The sequence below is a fragment of the Scardinius erythrophthalmus genome, assembly GCF_964197995.2.
Source record: "Scardinius erythrophthalmus genome assembly, contig: HAP1_SCAFFOLD_219, whole genome shotgun sequence".
Lineage (NCBI taxonomy): Eukaryota > Metazoa > Chordata > Actinopteri > Cypriniformes > Leuciscidae > Scardinius > Scardinius erythrophthalmus.
This window is the reverse complement of record NW_028296392.1, coordinates 874-15,263: the sequence shown is the minus strand read 5'-3', so window position 1 is coordinate 15,263 and position 14,390 is coordinate 874. Positions and strand designations below refer to the sequence as shown.

Sequence of the window (14,390 nt, the reverse complement as noted above, 5' to 3'; positions counted from 1 at the left end):
GATGGGCGTCCCTCACACGAGGCTGATCGTGTTTTTGGGGCCTGTAGTTAAGGGCCTGATGCGAACCCTACCCATAATGCCCTGCGCTGTGCCTCTCCTCAGGACACTGATGCGCGTGTGACGGCGTGGAAGGGCGGCTCGGTTCTGGCGTGTTTGGACACCACACAGGAGCTGTGGATCCACCAGCGCGAGTGGCAGCGCTTCGGTGTGCGGATGCTGCGAGAACGAGCCGCCTTCGTCTGGTGAACCGGCGCTCCCGCTGGGAACCGTGGGGAAGCGCACCAGTGCTTACTAAAGACTAGGACAAAACATGCCGAAAATAAGACAATATTTCATATTCCAGTGGGAGTTTTTCATAAAAAGGAAGTATTCCTAATTTCAATGGTCAGAACCATTCCCTGTACCCACTGCTTCTTACAAAAGCCATGTTTATTTAAAAGATACTTATTAAAAAGTGCTTTATCTTTAAAATAAGTTGCTATTTAAATTTCCCCCTATCAGTTCTGGAACTGAACAGCTTTTGTAGAATCTCATTATGTCATAATTGCATAAAATGTAATTTCAAATGTACTTTTCATTTTCTCAACAAGAACAAAAACCAATAAATTGTGAACGGTGTAATAATGTTTACTTATTTACTATGACAACTCGTAGTGTAGTAAAGCACTACATTACTGAATAAGTGAAATGTTTATAATGTAATATAAATATCGGCGACTAGGATGGCTGCGTAACTTCAATGCTCTCCGACGGTTTTCCTAAAAACAACCCTAAAACTTTTGAGATTTGACTATAAGTGAAATGTTGCTAAAGATGTAGGCTAGGAGGAGGAGGAGGGCGAAGGGCACAGCACCTGTTACTGAGGATTTACAGCAGGACAGCCGAAGCTGCTCTCGGCCCACGAGGTTAGCATGGAGAAGGTACTAGCCCAACTGAGAGATTTCAGACGTGACAACAACAGCTTTCGGAGATACAACGAGACTCGCACAAGACAAGTGACAGGCTGGATGAAGCTGCGGGTCGGATTGAGGAGGAGGAAACGGCCATGCAGGCGGCGCCATCGGTACTCACGCAACTGTTACAACGCATATGGAGGCTAAACTTACTGACCAAGAGGGTCGCGCACGCCGAGAAAACAAGTGATTCCCCATAGAACGCATTTAGACTGATGCTTGTTCGAATAAGATAGTAGAAGTTGTCCTTTTAGTTTTAGCTGTGCCCTCGTTTTACTCCTAACTTATATTGTAAACTAACATGTCGGGGCATACAAGCATTTTGAAGACATCATATCGCAGCGACACACAGCGTGATGAGCGGGTTTCCCCTGAGAGGTTAGGGGAACGTCTAACGTCTCGAGCCCCTTAAAGGTCAGTTCATTGGAACCTCTGATCTGGAAGCAAACCTTAGGCAAAGAAATGACATTTTGATATTTCTGTTAAAGATTTCACCATATTTTAGTTATGTTCATGTTTTACTAGTTCTTGTTATGGGTGTGCATTACTTTTATTTGTTTTGTATGGAGATGTTTTCAGTTGAAAACATAGGAAACCATGGCTGACAAACATATTTTAAAATTTGCCTCATTTAATGTGAATGGAGTTCTTAACCCCACTGAGAGAAATAACATATTGTCTAAAATGAGAAAGGAAAAAGTACAGATTGCTATGTTACAAGAAACACATCTAAATTCACTGGAACATGAAAAAGTAAAAGGGATGGGTTTTTCTAAAATATATGACTCGTCCTATAAACCAGGTCACCGGCGGGGTGAGGCCTCTCTAATATCACAGAGTCCCATTCGAACCTATCTCCGAAACTACAGACAGAGAAGGGAGATTCTGGCTGATAACTGGTAGAATAGATTCCAGAGTCCAGATAACACTGTTGAATGTGTACGCTCCCCCAGACAGTGACATTTCATTTTATAGGAAACTATTTGACTTCATGGCACAATCAACTGGTATTCTTATTTGTGGAGGGGATTGGAATATACGACTTAATTCCAGGCTGGACTCCTCAAGGCAGATTCCCCAAACGTCTTTGCAGAAGAAAATTAAGATCCTCATGTCAGAATATGGTATTGTGGACATTTGGAGGGATTTATATCCAACAAGCCGAGATTATACCCACTTTTCCCATGCACATACAGTATACTCTAGAACTGATTATTTTTTATTTTTTAATGGATCGCCATAATAACTGCGAGATTGGAAACATTGATCTTTCTGACCATGCTCCCCTATTGTTAATGTGATGTTGGATTCCAGAACTGGGTGTCTAAGGGTATAACAACACATTTCTCATTAACAGATAAAGGTAAAGATTTCCAAACACTTAAAACCAGTCATAGTTTGGAGAAACAGGACTTTTACAGATATTTACAGATACGTCATTATCTCAATCAAGAAGTTATTAGGTCCCTGGATGTGCAGGAACCAGTGCTTCATGAAATACTGATGGCATACCAGGCAAAAGTCAAAAAGGGTATTGTTTCACGGCTGTATAAGGGATTTATGAATAAACAAACAAATTCAACATTATATGTGAAAACAAAATGGGAAAGGGAGAGTAACATGAAAATAACTGATGAGGAGTGGAATGGTTGCTGCATATCACAGTGGAAATGCACAAACTCACATTCATGGAGGGATTTTGGCTGGAAATGTTAGATCAGGTTTTTTATTACTCCAAAACAGGAAATTCCCGGTCCCGGGAGGAGACTAAGTGCTGGAGGCAGTGTGGGAGTGAAGATGCCAAACATTGGCATATATTCTGGGATTGTCCAGTAATAAAACAATATTGAATAGAGATACACAAAGATATCGAAAATATTCTCAACATGAACATACCCTTCAAGTTTACCAACTTTATTTTGGGTAACACAGACTTTTTACCTGATTATGCAAAGTATCTGTTCAGACTTTTAATTATTGCCTGTAAGAGAACTGGCTCCTCCCTGATCCCCCTACTCTGGACAAATGGATAGAAAGTGTAAATGAAATCTACCAGATGGAAAGACTAACATTCTCACTCCGTTTGCAGATGAATAGATTTGTAGTCTCATGGTCAGAATGGGTATCCTGTGTTAATCAAACACAACATGCAGGAATGCTGTCCTGAATGTTGTCAAGATAGTGGTAATCAAGGGTTGGTTTTATTGTCCTGTATTTTATGTACCGTTTATTAACTAAATAATTGTGTTGTTGTCTTTTGCTTCTATATGTATTAGAGATTTGTCTTATAGTAATGCACCCTTTGTTTTGTGTTCTAATGTGTTCCTATTATACTTACAAAAATGGGAATGTTGGGAATGGAGAATTTTGGTCTAGATCACAGACTGGAACTGTGACCATGAGGTAATGTAAATCTGGATATTGTATTGTTCCCAATGTTTCAAAAATAAAGAATTTAAAAAATATATATATGTTGAGTATCATGTAATAACATTGTTGCATAATGTCATTTTATGAGAAATTGATTACATTATGAAATCATCAAAAACATAATCTCTTTCTAGGGTTACACTTTATTTAATTTTTACATGTACATTTAATCATTTAGCAGAGGCTTTCATCCAAAGCGAATATAAGCGAATATATGAGCGGGTGATTGGCTGATTGACTGTGGAAGAGGCGTGTCTTCGGCTGCTTCTGGAAAGATGTGATGTTTGAAGGTCTCGTATGCTGAAATCTTTATCAAAATCAGAGTTTGTGCTTAAACAAGACAAAATAAATGTGTCAGTGAGGTTAGGAAAATTAATCTTCATTTCCCTTTGAATTAAGTTTATTTTTCTGACCCCAGCAGATTTTTGTTCTCGTTTTCAATATAAACTCTGTCTTAATATCTTCTGTCATTTTGCTTCTCCAGTAAATGTATCTTGATTTAAGAATGTTTAAGTGCTGGAAAACAAGACCGAAATACTGAGGAAGAGTATTTTTTTTTTAGTAAAATAAATGGAAAACAATTCTGCTTATTGTATTGATTTAATCATGCCATCACGGGCCAAATCTAACACTGATGAACTATCACCCCGAGTAAATCACTTCAGATAAAACTGTCTGTCGAAATCTAAACGAATCCTGAACCCAAAGAACACGGATGGAGTTCAGCTGAGTCCGTGTTTGCTCGGGTTAGCAGCCGGGACCTTTGACCTTTGAGTCGCTGGTCTGTCCACTGATGTGTAACGTTCTCCTAAATATAAAGGTTCCTCCAGTGGGAGTTCTCCTCTATATCAGTGTCAGTGTTTCTGAACTCTGGAGGTTAGGGTCCAGTCTAATATTAAGGTCCAGTCTGACCCTAATCCTAACCCTAAGGGATTTCAGTCGCTCACGTTCGGCGTTACATCGATGTGCCGACGTATTTGGGATCACTTCAGGGAGCCCTATCATCTTCGAGTGTCTACAGAACGAGCCAATGAACGTGACTCAACTTGCATCTGAGATTCTCTCTCTCTCTCTCTCTCTCTCTCTCTCTCACACACATACATCTGCTGTAGTGTTGGAGTGGCCGTGAGCTATAAATAAGCTCAACAACTGCAAATTTCTGTGTCCGTTCGGTGGGCGTTTCCATTGAGAATCTGCTGTGCACTGCGGCCATTCTATTTGAGAGATTGAAAAATAGTACTTTTCTTCACAAAAGAGCAACACAGGCGTGACACTTCGTCCTTTTCAGGATGTCATTCCGTCTGTGCGTTTCTGGATGTGGTAGTTCCCAGCTTTTGTGAACAGTTCATGTTCTCAGTGCGGGAACATGACTATTGCTGTGCTAAGATCGAGACTTGCTTACCTCAAGGGAGGTGCCCCCCGCCTCGCCTCGCCTATGACCCGATCTAGTGGTCCCCAGAATAGGGCTACTTCGGCGCTTAGCCAGGGTGATCTGAGGATTACCGTAAGGGCTTCCCCGCCGAGCCAGTCTCCGTGAGCCCCTCACGCCTCACAAACACGGCCACCGTTGGAGCCTTCAACGGAGCGCTAGTCCTTCTCATGGATGACCAGTCGCTTCCTTTGGGGCTCCAGCTTATGACGAGATGTTGGTCGCAGCATTGGAGGGAGAGCTTCAGTCCTCTGGAGATGAAGACTCGGCTGCGTTGCCCCCTTCGGGGAGCGTAACGTTGTCCGAGTCTGATCCACAATGGGTGGCTATGCTTTCCCGGGCCGCCGAGAAGGTTGGGCTTGTGTGGAACCCTCCACACAATTGGTTTCTCGGGGCGGGCCGCGCTGGTTCTCAGCGTTCCAAACCTGGCGCCATTCTTCCCCGGAGGTGGATGAGGAGCTCACTAGGACGTGGACAGCGCCGTATAGTGCCAGAAGCACTCTGGGCGATGAAGGAAACCGCACGTTTGGTTGGTCAGGTGATGTCCACCGTGGTGGTCCTGGGAGACCGATAAATATCGGTTCCTGGACTCCCCCCTCTCCCAGGTTGGGTTATTCGACGACGCAGTCAAGAGCTTCGTCCAACAGTTCTCGGCTGCCCAGAAGCAGACCCGTCCACTTGTCACTGAGGTCGACCTCCTGCGGCGTCCTCCGCTCCCGCTAAGCCGCCACAGCAGCCATCACCCAGGCCACAGCGTGGAGCCAGCCATCGGAAGTCGACCCCGCCCATCCAGACCACTGCCAAACAAGGTGGCAAGCGGAGGTGCAAATGACCCTGAGACGGGTGACCCGGAGGTGGATCAGACTGCTCTTCAGGAGATGAACGCAACGCTCCTTCCCCTGGTAGAGGGCCAAAGGAATGTTTGTTTCCTTTTCTTTTTGTTCCACCACTTACCCCCGCGCCAGTAGTACCCACAATTTCAACAAAAGAGCAGTTTCTGAAACCTCTGGGTCCCAAGAGGGCGTGCTTGGCAGTGTACGACGCTATGCCTTGTCACCCTCAGGCCCCTCTTTTATCGCCAGCGAGCAGCAGAGGCTGTGTTCTGGACGCACCCAAAAGTCATCCTCATTTTATATATAGCGCTTTAACAAAAGGCCTCTGCACACTCACTGCCCCTCGACGGAAACAGGTCCCGCTTGCACTGTGTCTGGGAGCCTGGCTAGCGCTTCCCAGCCCGCTGGCTCATCCGTACTATCAGACTTGCAATTGCTATGCGATTCAGTTCGCCCAGCACCCCCCAGCCTTCAGTTCACCCGATTTCTGGCAGACAATGCCCCTGTGCTCCAGGCAGAGATCGCAGTCCTACTGGTGAAGGACATAATTAGTGCCGCTCCCTCCAGCCGATATGAAGACCGGCTTCTACAGCCCGTACTTCACTGTACCCAGGAAAGGCAGTGGGTTGCTACCAATCTTGGACCTGCGTGTCCTGAACCGGTCCTTTCACAGGCTGCCGTTCAAGATGCTTATGCAGAAACGCATTTTCAAGTACATCCGTCCCCAAGATTGCTTTGCAGCGATTGACCTGAAGGACACGTACTTCCATGTCTCGATTTTCCCTCGACACAGACCGTTTCTTCTCTTTGCGTTCTTACCCTTCGAGCTTGCCCTGTCGCCCTGTGTCTTCACGAAAGTCGCGGAAGCGGCCATTGCTCCCATGTGCGAGCGTGGTGTTGCTATCCTCAACTACTTCGACAACTGGCTCATTCTGGCTCAATCAAGAGAGCAGTTGTGCGAACACAGGGATGTGGTGCTCAGTCATCTCGGCCATTTGGGACTTCGGGTCAGCTGGGAAAAGAGCAAACTCAGCCCCGGGGATGTCCAAGAGGATCTCTTTTCTCGGTATGGAGCTAGACTCGATCAACATGACAGCGCGCCTCACGTAGGCCCGCACTCAGTCAGTGTTCAGTCAGCTCGCTCAGATGTAGGACAGCGGCACCACTGAAACTATTTCAGAGGCTCCTGAGGCATATGGCATCTGCAGCCGGATACGTGGGTACAGAGGATGGCCCACTGGATAGTGGATGTCATCACCTTGGCTTACGATTTCGGGTTGAGAGCCCACTCCACTAGGAGTGTCGCTTCTTCCTGGCCGCTGGCACACGGTGCCTCGCTGACAGACATCTGTAGAGCTGCGGGCTGGGCGACACCTAACACGTTCGCTAGGTTTTATAGCCTACGTGTTGAGCCGGTTTCTTCCTGTGTGCTCACTTCAACCAGCCGATAACACGGAAGTTCCCGCTCTAGTGTCGGCTTGCTGCGCCACTCCCCTCCACATGGAGCGGATAAGTGCACTTTTTGCTCCAGTCGAGTTCCCCGGGGCAAACCCCGTTGAGTTCCTCCACACTGAAGGAGGGAACGAGACGTTACGTCCCGTCGCCAAGGTTGCTGACCATCGCTTTACGGCCGTCACAATCTCGGCTCCTCTGCGAAAAACAAAGGTGCGTGCATCCGCTTCCGTGTATATACTCGCACGGCGGGGCACGTGACGCAATTCACGCACGCCAACATTCATTGCCTCGTTCTGTAGACACTCAAAGATGAAAGGGCTCCCTGAAGTGATCCCAATTACGTCAGCACGTCGACGTAACATCTCCCGTTCCCTCCTTCAGGGAGCGAGGGTTACATATGTAACCGAGACGTTTCTTCTGGGAATAATATTCCTCTCAATATTCCTCATTTAAATAATTCATACTTAGAATAAAGGGGCGGGGCCTGGTTGACAGACTGGGAAGAGAGGGGCTGCAACAATGGAGAATATGGGAAAAGTATTCGACAATCAAGCAGGAAAACCTGTTCTAGAAGAGACCAATAACAACCTTTAGTCGGGCACCATTAGGCTCCTCTATTCCATTCACAAAACGGAATGTTTCCTAAACGTTCGCATAACCAAGACACAATGTTTTTAAAACATTCAATCACAGCTGAACCAGTGAAGAAGTTGCTCAGTGAGTTTGATCATAGCTGGAACTGAAGTCTGCTGGAAGGAAGCATCTTTTATGATGAAAAATTTACATTAAAGGCACATATTATGGCAGGAGATTATGCAGGTGTTTGGTCCCAGCTGTCGTCTTGGGCACAGGTTAGGAGGTCTGTGTGGATCTCCATCTTCTTGAAGGCGTTTGTGAAGGTGAAGGAGCTGAAGCAGGACTGGAGCTTCTGATAGAGCTTCTCTGAGTCTCGGGGCAGAAGGAATCTCCTGAATCCTCTCAGCTCGGGAAGAACGCTCGGGTCCTCGGCCTGCAGGTTGATGACCCAGAACTTGTCCCGGCCGAGCGGATCACGGGCAGCGCTGGACACCAGGTTAAGGGTCAGGGCGAAGAGACTGCTGGCCGAAGCTGAAACCGTGTCATCGCTCACGCCGGAAACTAGGTTTGATTTAAGGTCGTCTGCAAAAAGAAGCATTCAAAGAAGAAAAGAAGTGTGCTTTCAATATGAGTTTATCAATAATTGCCTAATATTGAGACACAATCAAATGGGTCATTCTCAGAAAATATGTCTCCATATAATTTACAGTATTGTTATTTATATTCATCTGCTTCACGTTGAGAATCATTGGTTACCCTTTATTTTTAGGTGTCTTAGTTAAAGTCTGATTATACAAATAAGTACTTGGTAAAATGAACTCGGGACATGTATTTACTAGGGCTGCCCTTGACTAAAGACTTTTCTTGTCGACCAGTAGTCGTTAATTTAAGCCATTAGTTGACTAATCGCATGTTTATATTAAGCCATAAATCATAATAATGCAATTTCCTGGATTTAATAAATAAAAAGTAAATATAGCAGACATAATCACAACACAGAGGCGAAGTATATCTATTATCTAAAGAAATCTCTACTTTTAAACAGAACCATTCAAAACAAAATAAAACTGTAATCTGTATGAAAAGTGCATTTCTCTCCTGTGCGATCACTATTGCAAAGATCGCGAGTCAGTATTGTCAACTTCATCTTTACAGAAAACACTTGTTTATTAATAAACAAAATGTCTCCTTGTAATATTTTACATATTCATACTTTTGCTGGTTATTTGTGACAGCTTTTATGTGCCGTTTACATGAACGCGTCACTGCATCAGCACCGAGAGAGAGAGAGAGAATAATATGAAGACTACAGATGAAAAAGCCTCTTAGTGCCATCTGAAATTTCCTTCTAGAATGATCATTTTTATCAAGCTTGTATGTTTATGTTCACTTATTTCACTTTAATGGCAATGAAAATGACCTATTAATTGTCACTAGAGTGAAATTACTGAACTTAACTATACGAGCTTGAAAAAAATGCTAATTTTAGAAGAAAATTTCAGATGACACTTAGAGGCTTTTGCATTACTTATTTTGAGGAATTATAACCTAATGAACAACAAACATCTGTTAAGAGCGCCGCCACACTGGATTGCGTAGAACACTCACCGAATTCTGACAGAAATATGTTCTAATTTTGGAATAAAATATTAAGTGGCCTTTTTGTCACTTGTACTGAAGCTTGCTTATTAGTGAAATTATTAATATCATGGAATGGTAATTATTGACTTTAGCCTGGACTGATGGCTCGTAATATCGCAATATAATTGCGAAAAAATATCGCAATGTAATTTTTTTTCCAATATCGTGCAGCCCTAGCGGACACGCATATATGCTAGTTTCATACGGATTGCATAATCGGAGAATATTTATTTTCCATTGTAATCTATTCATTGAAATGTAAAAATTTCAAGCTTTCTATAAATATATTACTCATGTCTGTGAGGTTCATTTATGTGACGCGCTCCAGTTCAAGACCGAATCGACAGAACGCGCCATATTCTTTTTTACAAAAGCGCAACTGTTTGTTGTTATTGTGAGTTTACTGAGACCTTTTACAGTTTGCGTTACTTTTAACTGTATGACCAAAAATGACATTTGTACTGTTTCCCAGAACAAATTTCTAGACCTCCTTGAAGCAAGCAAAACAGATATTATTTTGAGAAAGGGAATGAGAAAGTATTTTAAGTTAAATGTGAGTGATTGCACCGGCGCCTGTATGTCACACAGTAAACACACAGTTATGTCTAATAATAACACACATTTGTCTAGGTTAGCATTAGAGTGAGTGGACTTGTAAAGTGCTGCTACTGCACTTACATATTTCAAGTAATAAGCCATATTTGAGGTTGAATAATGTTCTGTCAGGACCACTACCGTCAAATACGATTGACAATTAGCATACAGTTTGGACTGGCGGTATGGTTCCGTTCTGGGCGAGAACTCTGCGCATCCATGTAGCCTAGCATGGATAAGAGCAGCAATAACCCCCCTTGGGGTAAACCGAACAGAGCCAACATGAATGCTTGCAAATATATTTAATTCAAGATTTTAAAGTACAACATAATTTGAGAGTTTATTCTGATTCAAGGGGAATCAGAAGGCCAAATCCTGACTGGGCGAGAGGAGGAGCTGGGGATGGAGGAGGGGGAAACGCGATCGCTGCTGATAATACTGAAGGAGCTTATAAATGTATACGGTGATAGGCGTCGTATTCCTATAGGTAGATGTGGATCAGCTGAGGGTCAGCTGATGTGAGCTTGACTAACGTGACCTGCCAGAACTAACGCTACGCTTGATATAGGCAACTTTTTGGGTTTTTGTTCCGTTAACTATCTGTCCGTTACAAGCCTGCGTGATTTCGACACTTTTTAAATTTTTTTTTCTTTCTTTTTTTCGACTAAACGACTGATCAAATTTAGGTCGACTTAGCCTCTTCTTTTAAGGGGCAGCCCTAGTACTTACTATTGGGTTAGTTGCTTGTAATTTTTCGTAATTCCCCACAAAATCTGTGCCACATTGACAGGAAAACGGTGAGTTTGGTACCGGTCTGAGGCGGTGTGATGACGAGGACCTTGTCTGCAAGCTCGGCCTGTGTGTTGATCCAGCGCAGTGGGCCTTGTTCCGCTAGGCTTCCTCTGTCCCACATGTCGATGACCACTGTTACGCCAGCGCGACTCTGCAGGGATTGAGCCAGGAGCATCACAGTGCGCTGAAACACACCATCCACTGGGGGATACACCAGCAACACTCGCACACACACGCCACGCTTCGAGCCACGGACCCACCGCAGCATCTGGCCTGGAAGAGCACGAGTACGACAGTTATCATAAAGCATTTGGTCACATTTCATATTAGGCAGCCTTAACTACTATGTACTAACATTAAATACCTACAAGACTATGTAGAGTTGAACCTTGACTAACTGGGGCTCAGGTCAGAAGCAGACAGACTGGCTAAACCGACCGTCTGCTAGCTGTCTCACGTCACTGAGGTCAGATAAATCCCATCATAGAGCCTCTATCACCTAGATATCACCATATAGAGCCACTATCACCTAGATATCATCATATAGAGCCACTATCACCTAGATATCATCACATAGAGCCTCTATCACCTAGATATCATCACATAGAGCCTCTATCACCTAGATATCATCATATAGAGCCTCTATCACCTAGATATCATCACATAGAGCCACTATCACCTAGATATCATCATATAGAGCCTCTATCACCTAGATATCATCATATAGAGCCTCTATCACCTAGATATCATCACATAGAGCCTCTATCACCTAGATATCATCACATAGAGCCTCTATCACCTAGATATCATCACATAGAGCCTCTATCACCTAGATATCATCACATAGAGCCTCTATCACCTAGATATCATCACATAGAGCCTCTATCACCTAGATATCATCACATAGAGCCTCTATCACCTAGATATCATCATATAGAGCCTCTATCACCTAGATATCATCATATAGAGCCTCTTTCACCTAGATATCATCATATAGAGCCTCTATCACCTAGATATCATCACATAGAGCCTCTATCACCTAGATATCATCACATAGAGCCTCTATCACCTAGATATCATCATATAGAGCCTCTATCACCTAGATATCATCACATAGAGCCTCTATCACCTAGATATCATCACATAGAGCCTCTATCACCTAGATATCATCATATAGAGCCTCTATCACCTAGATATCATCACATAGAGCCTCTATCACCTAGATATCATCACATAGAGCCTCTATCACATAGATATCATCACATAGAGCCTCTATCACCTAGATATCATCACATAGAGCCTCTTTCACCTAGATATCATCACATAGAGCCTCTTTCACCTAGATATCATCACATAGAGCCTCTATCACCTAGATATCATCACATAGAGCCTCTTTCACCTAGATATCATCATATAGAGCCTCTTTCACCTAGATATCATCACATAGAGCCTCTATCACCTAGATATCATCACATAGAGCCTCTTTCACCTAGATATCATCATATAGAGCCTCTATCACCTAGATATCATCATATAGAGCCTCTATCACCTAGATATCATCATATAGAGCCTCTTTCACCTAGATATCATCATATAGAGCCTCTTTCACCTAGATATCATCATATAGAGCCTCTTTCACCTAGATATCATCACATAGAGCCTCTATCACCTAGATATCATCACATAGAGCCTCTTTCACCTAGATATCATCACATAGAGCCTCTTTCACCTAGATATCATCACATAGAGCCTCTTTCACCTAGATATCATCATATAGAGCCTCTATCACCTAGATATCATCACATAGAGCCTCTTTCACCTAGATATCATCACATAGAGCCTCTTTCACCTAGATATCATCACATAGAGCCTCTATCACCTAGATATCATCATATAGAGCCTCTTTCACCTAGATATCATCATATAGAGCCTCTATCACCTAGATATCATCACATAGAGCCTCTATCACCTAGATATCATCACATAGAGCCTCTATCACCTAGATATCATCATATAGAGCCTCTTTCACCTAGATATCATCATATAGAGCCTCTATCACCTAGATATCATCACATAGAGCCTCTATCACCTAGATATCATCACATAGAGCCTCTATCACCTAGATATCATCACATAGAGCCTCTATCACATAGATATCATCATATAGAGCCTCTATCACCTAGATATCATCACATAGAGCCTCTATCACATAGATATCATCATATAGAGCCTCTATCACCTAGATATCATCACATAGAGCCTCTATCACATAGATATCATCATATAGAGCCTCTATCACCTAGATATCATCATATAGAGCCTCTATCACATAGATATCATCATATAGAGCCTCTATCACCTAGATATCATCACATAGAGCCTCTATCACATAGATATCATCATATAGAGCCTCTTTCACCTAGATATCATCACATAGAGCCTCTTTCACCTAGATATCATCACATAGAGCCTCTTTCACCTAGATATCATCACATAGAGCCTCTTTCACCTAGATATCATCACATAGAGCCTCTTTCACCTAGATATCATCACATAGAGCCTCTTTCACCTAGATATCATCACATAGAGCCTCTTTCACCTAGATATCATCATATAGAGCCTCTTTCACCTAGATATCATCATATAGAGCCTCTTTCACCTAGATATCATCACATAGAGCCTCTTTCACCTAGATATCATCACATAGAGCCTCTATCACATAGATATCATCACATAGAGCCTCTATCACCTAGATATCATCATATAGAGCCTCTATCACCTAGATATCATCACATAGAGCCTCTATCACATAGATATCATCATATAGAGCCTCTTTCACCTAGATATCATCACATAGAGCCTCTATCACCTAGATATCATCATATAGAGCCTCTTTCACCTAGATATCATCACATAGAGCCTCTATCACATAGATATCATCACATAGAGCCTCTATCACATAGATATCATCATATAGAGCCTCTTTCACCTAGATATCATCACATAGAGCCTCTATCACATAGATATCATCACATAGAGCCTCTATCACATAGATATCATCACATAGAGCCTCTTTCACCTAGATATCATCACATAGAGCCTCTATCACATAGATATCATCATATAGAGCCTCTATCACCTAGATATCATCATATAGAGCCTCTATCACATAGATATCATCATATAGAGCCTCTTTCACCTAGATATCATCACATAGAGCCTCTATCACATAGATATCATCATATAGAGCCTCTATCACATAGATATCATCATATAGAGCCTCTATCACATAGATATCATCATATAGAGCCTCTATCACCTAGATATCATCATATAGAGCCTCTATCACCTAGATATCATCACATAGAGCCTCTATCACATAGATATCATCATATAGAGCCTCTATCACATAGATATCATCATATAGAGCCTCTATCACCTAGATATCATCATATAGAGCCTCTTTCACCTAGATATCATCACATAGAGCCTCTATCACATAGATATCATCATATAGAGCCTCTATCACCTAGATATCATCACATAGAGCCTCTATCACATAGATATCATCATATAGAGCCTCTATCACATAGATATCATCACATAGAGCCTCTATCACATAGATATCATCATATAGAGCCTCTTTCACCTAGATATCATCACATAGAGCCTCTATCACATAGATAT

General features: G+C 42.8%; 2 protein-coding genes across 3 annotated transcripts in view; one reads left to right on the top strand and one right to left on the bottom strand.

The window, feature by feature from the left end:
* actr8 (actin related protein 8) overlaps positions 1–3,395 on the top strand; it is a 35,936-nt gene extending 32,541 nt beyond the window's left edge. The window contains exon 13 of one of the 2 annotated variants that reach the window (XM_081394792.1): positions 103–3,395. In XM_081394792.1, the coding sequence (XP_081250918.1) occupies positions 103–246 (144 nt within the window). In that variant the 3' untranslated portion in view covers positions 247–3,395. The remainder of the gene's footprint in view (positions 1–102) is intronic. The other variant, XM_081394793.1, reaches the window with a different exon arrangement.
* A 4,489-nt stretch (positions 3,396–7,884) lies between these two features.
* Positions 7,885–10,976, bottom strand: LOC308686374 (interleukin-17 receptor B-like; the record flags this gene model as incomplete). Its single annotated transcript, XM_081394794.1, has 2 exons — positions 7,885–8,258; positions 10,722–10,976. Coding segments are annotated over 2 exons (602 nt in total), but the record flags the coding sequence as incomplete, so codon positions are not given.
* Between the last annotated feature and the right edge of the window lie 3,414 nt (positions 10,977–14,390).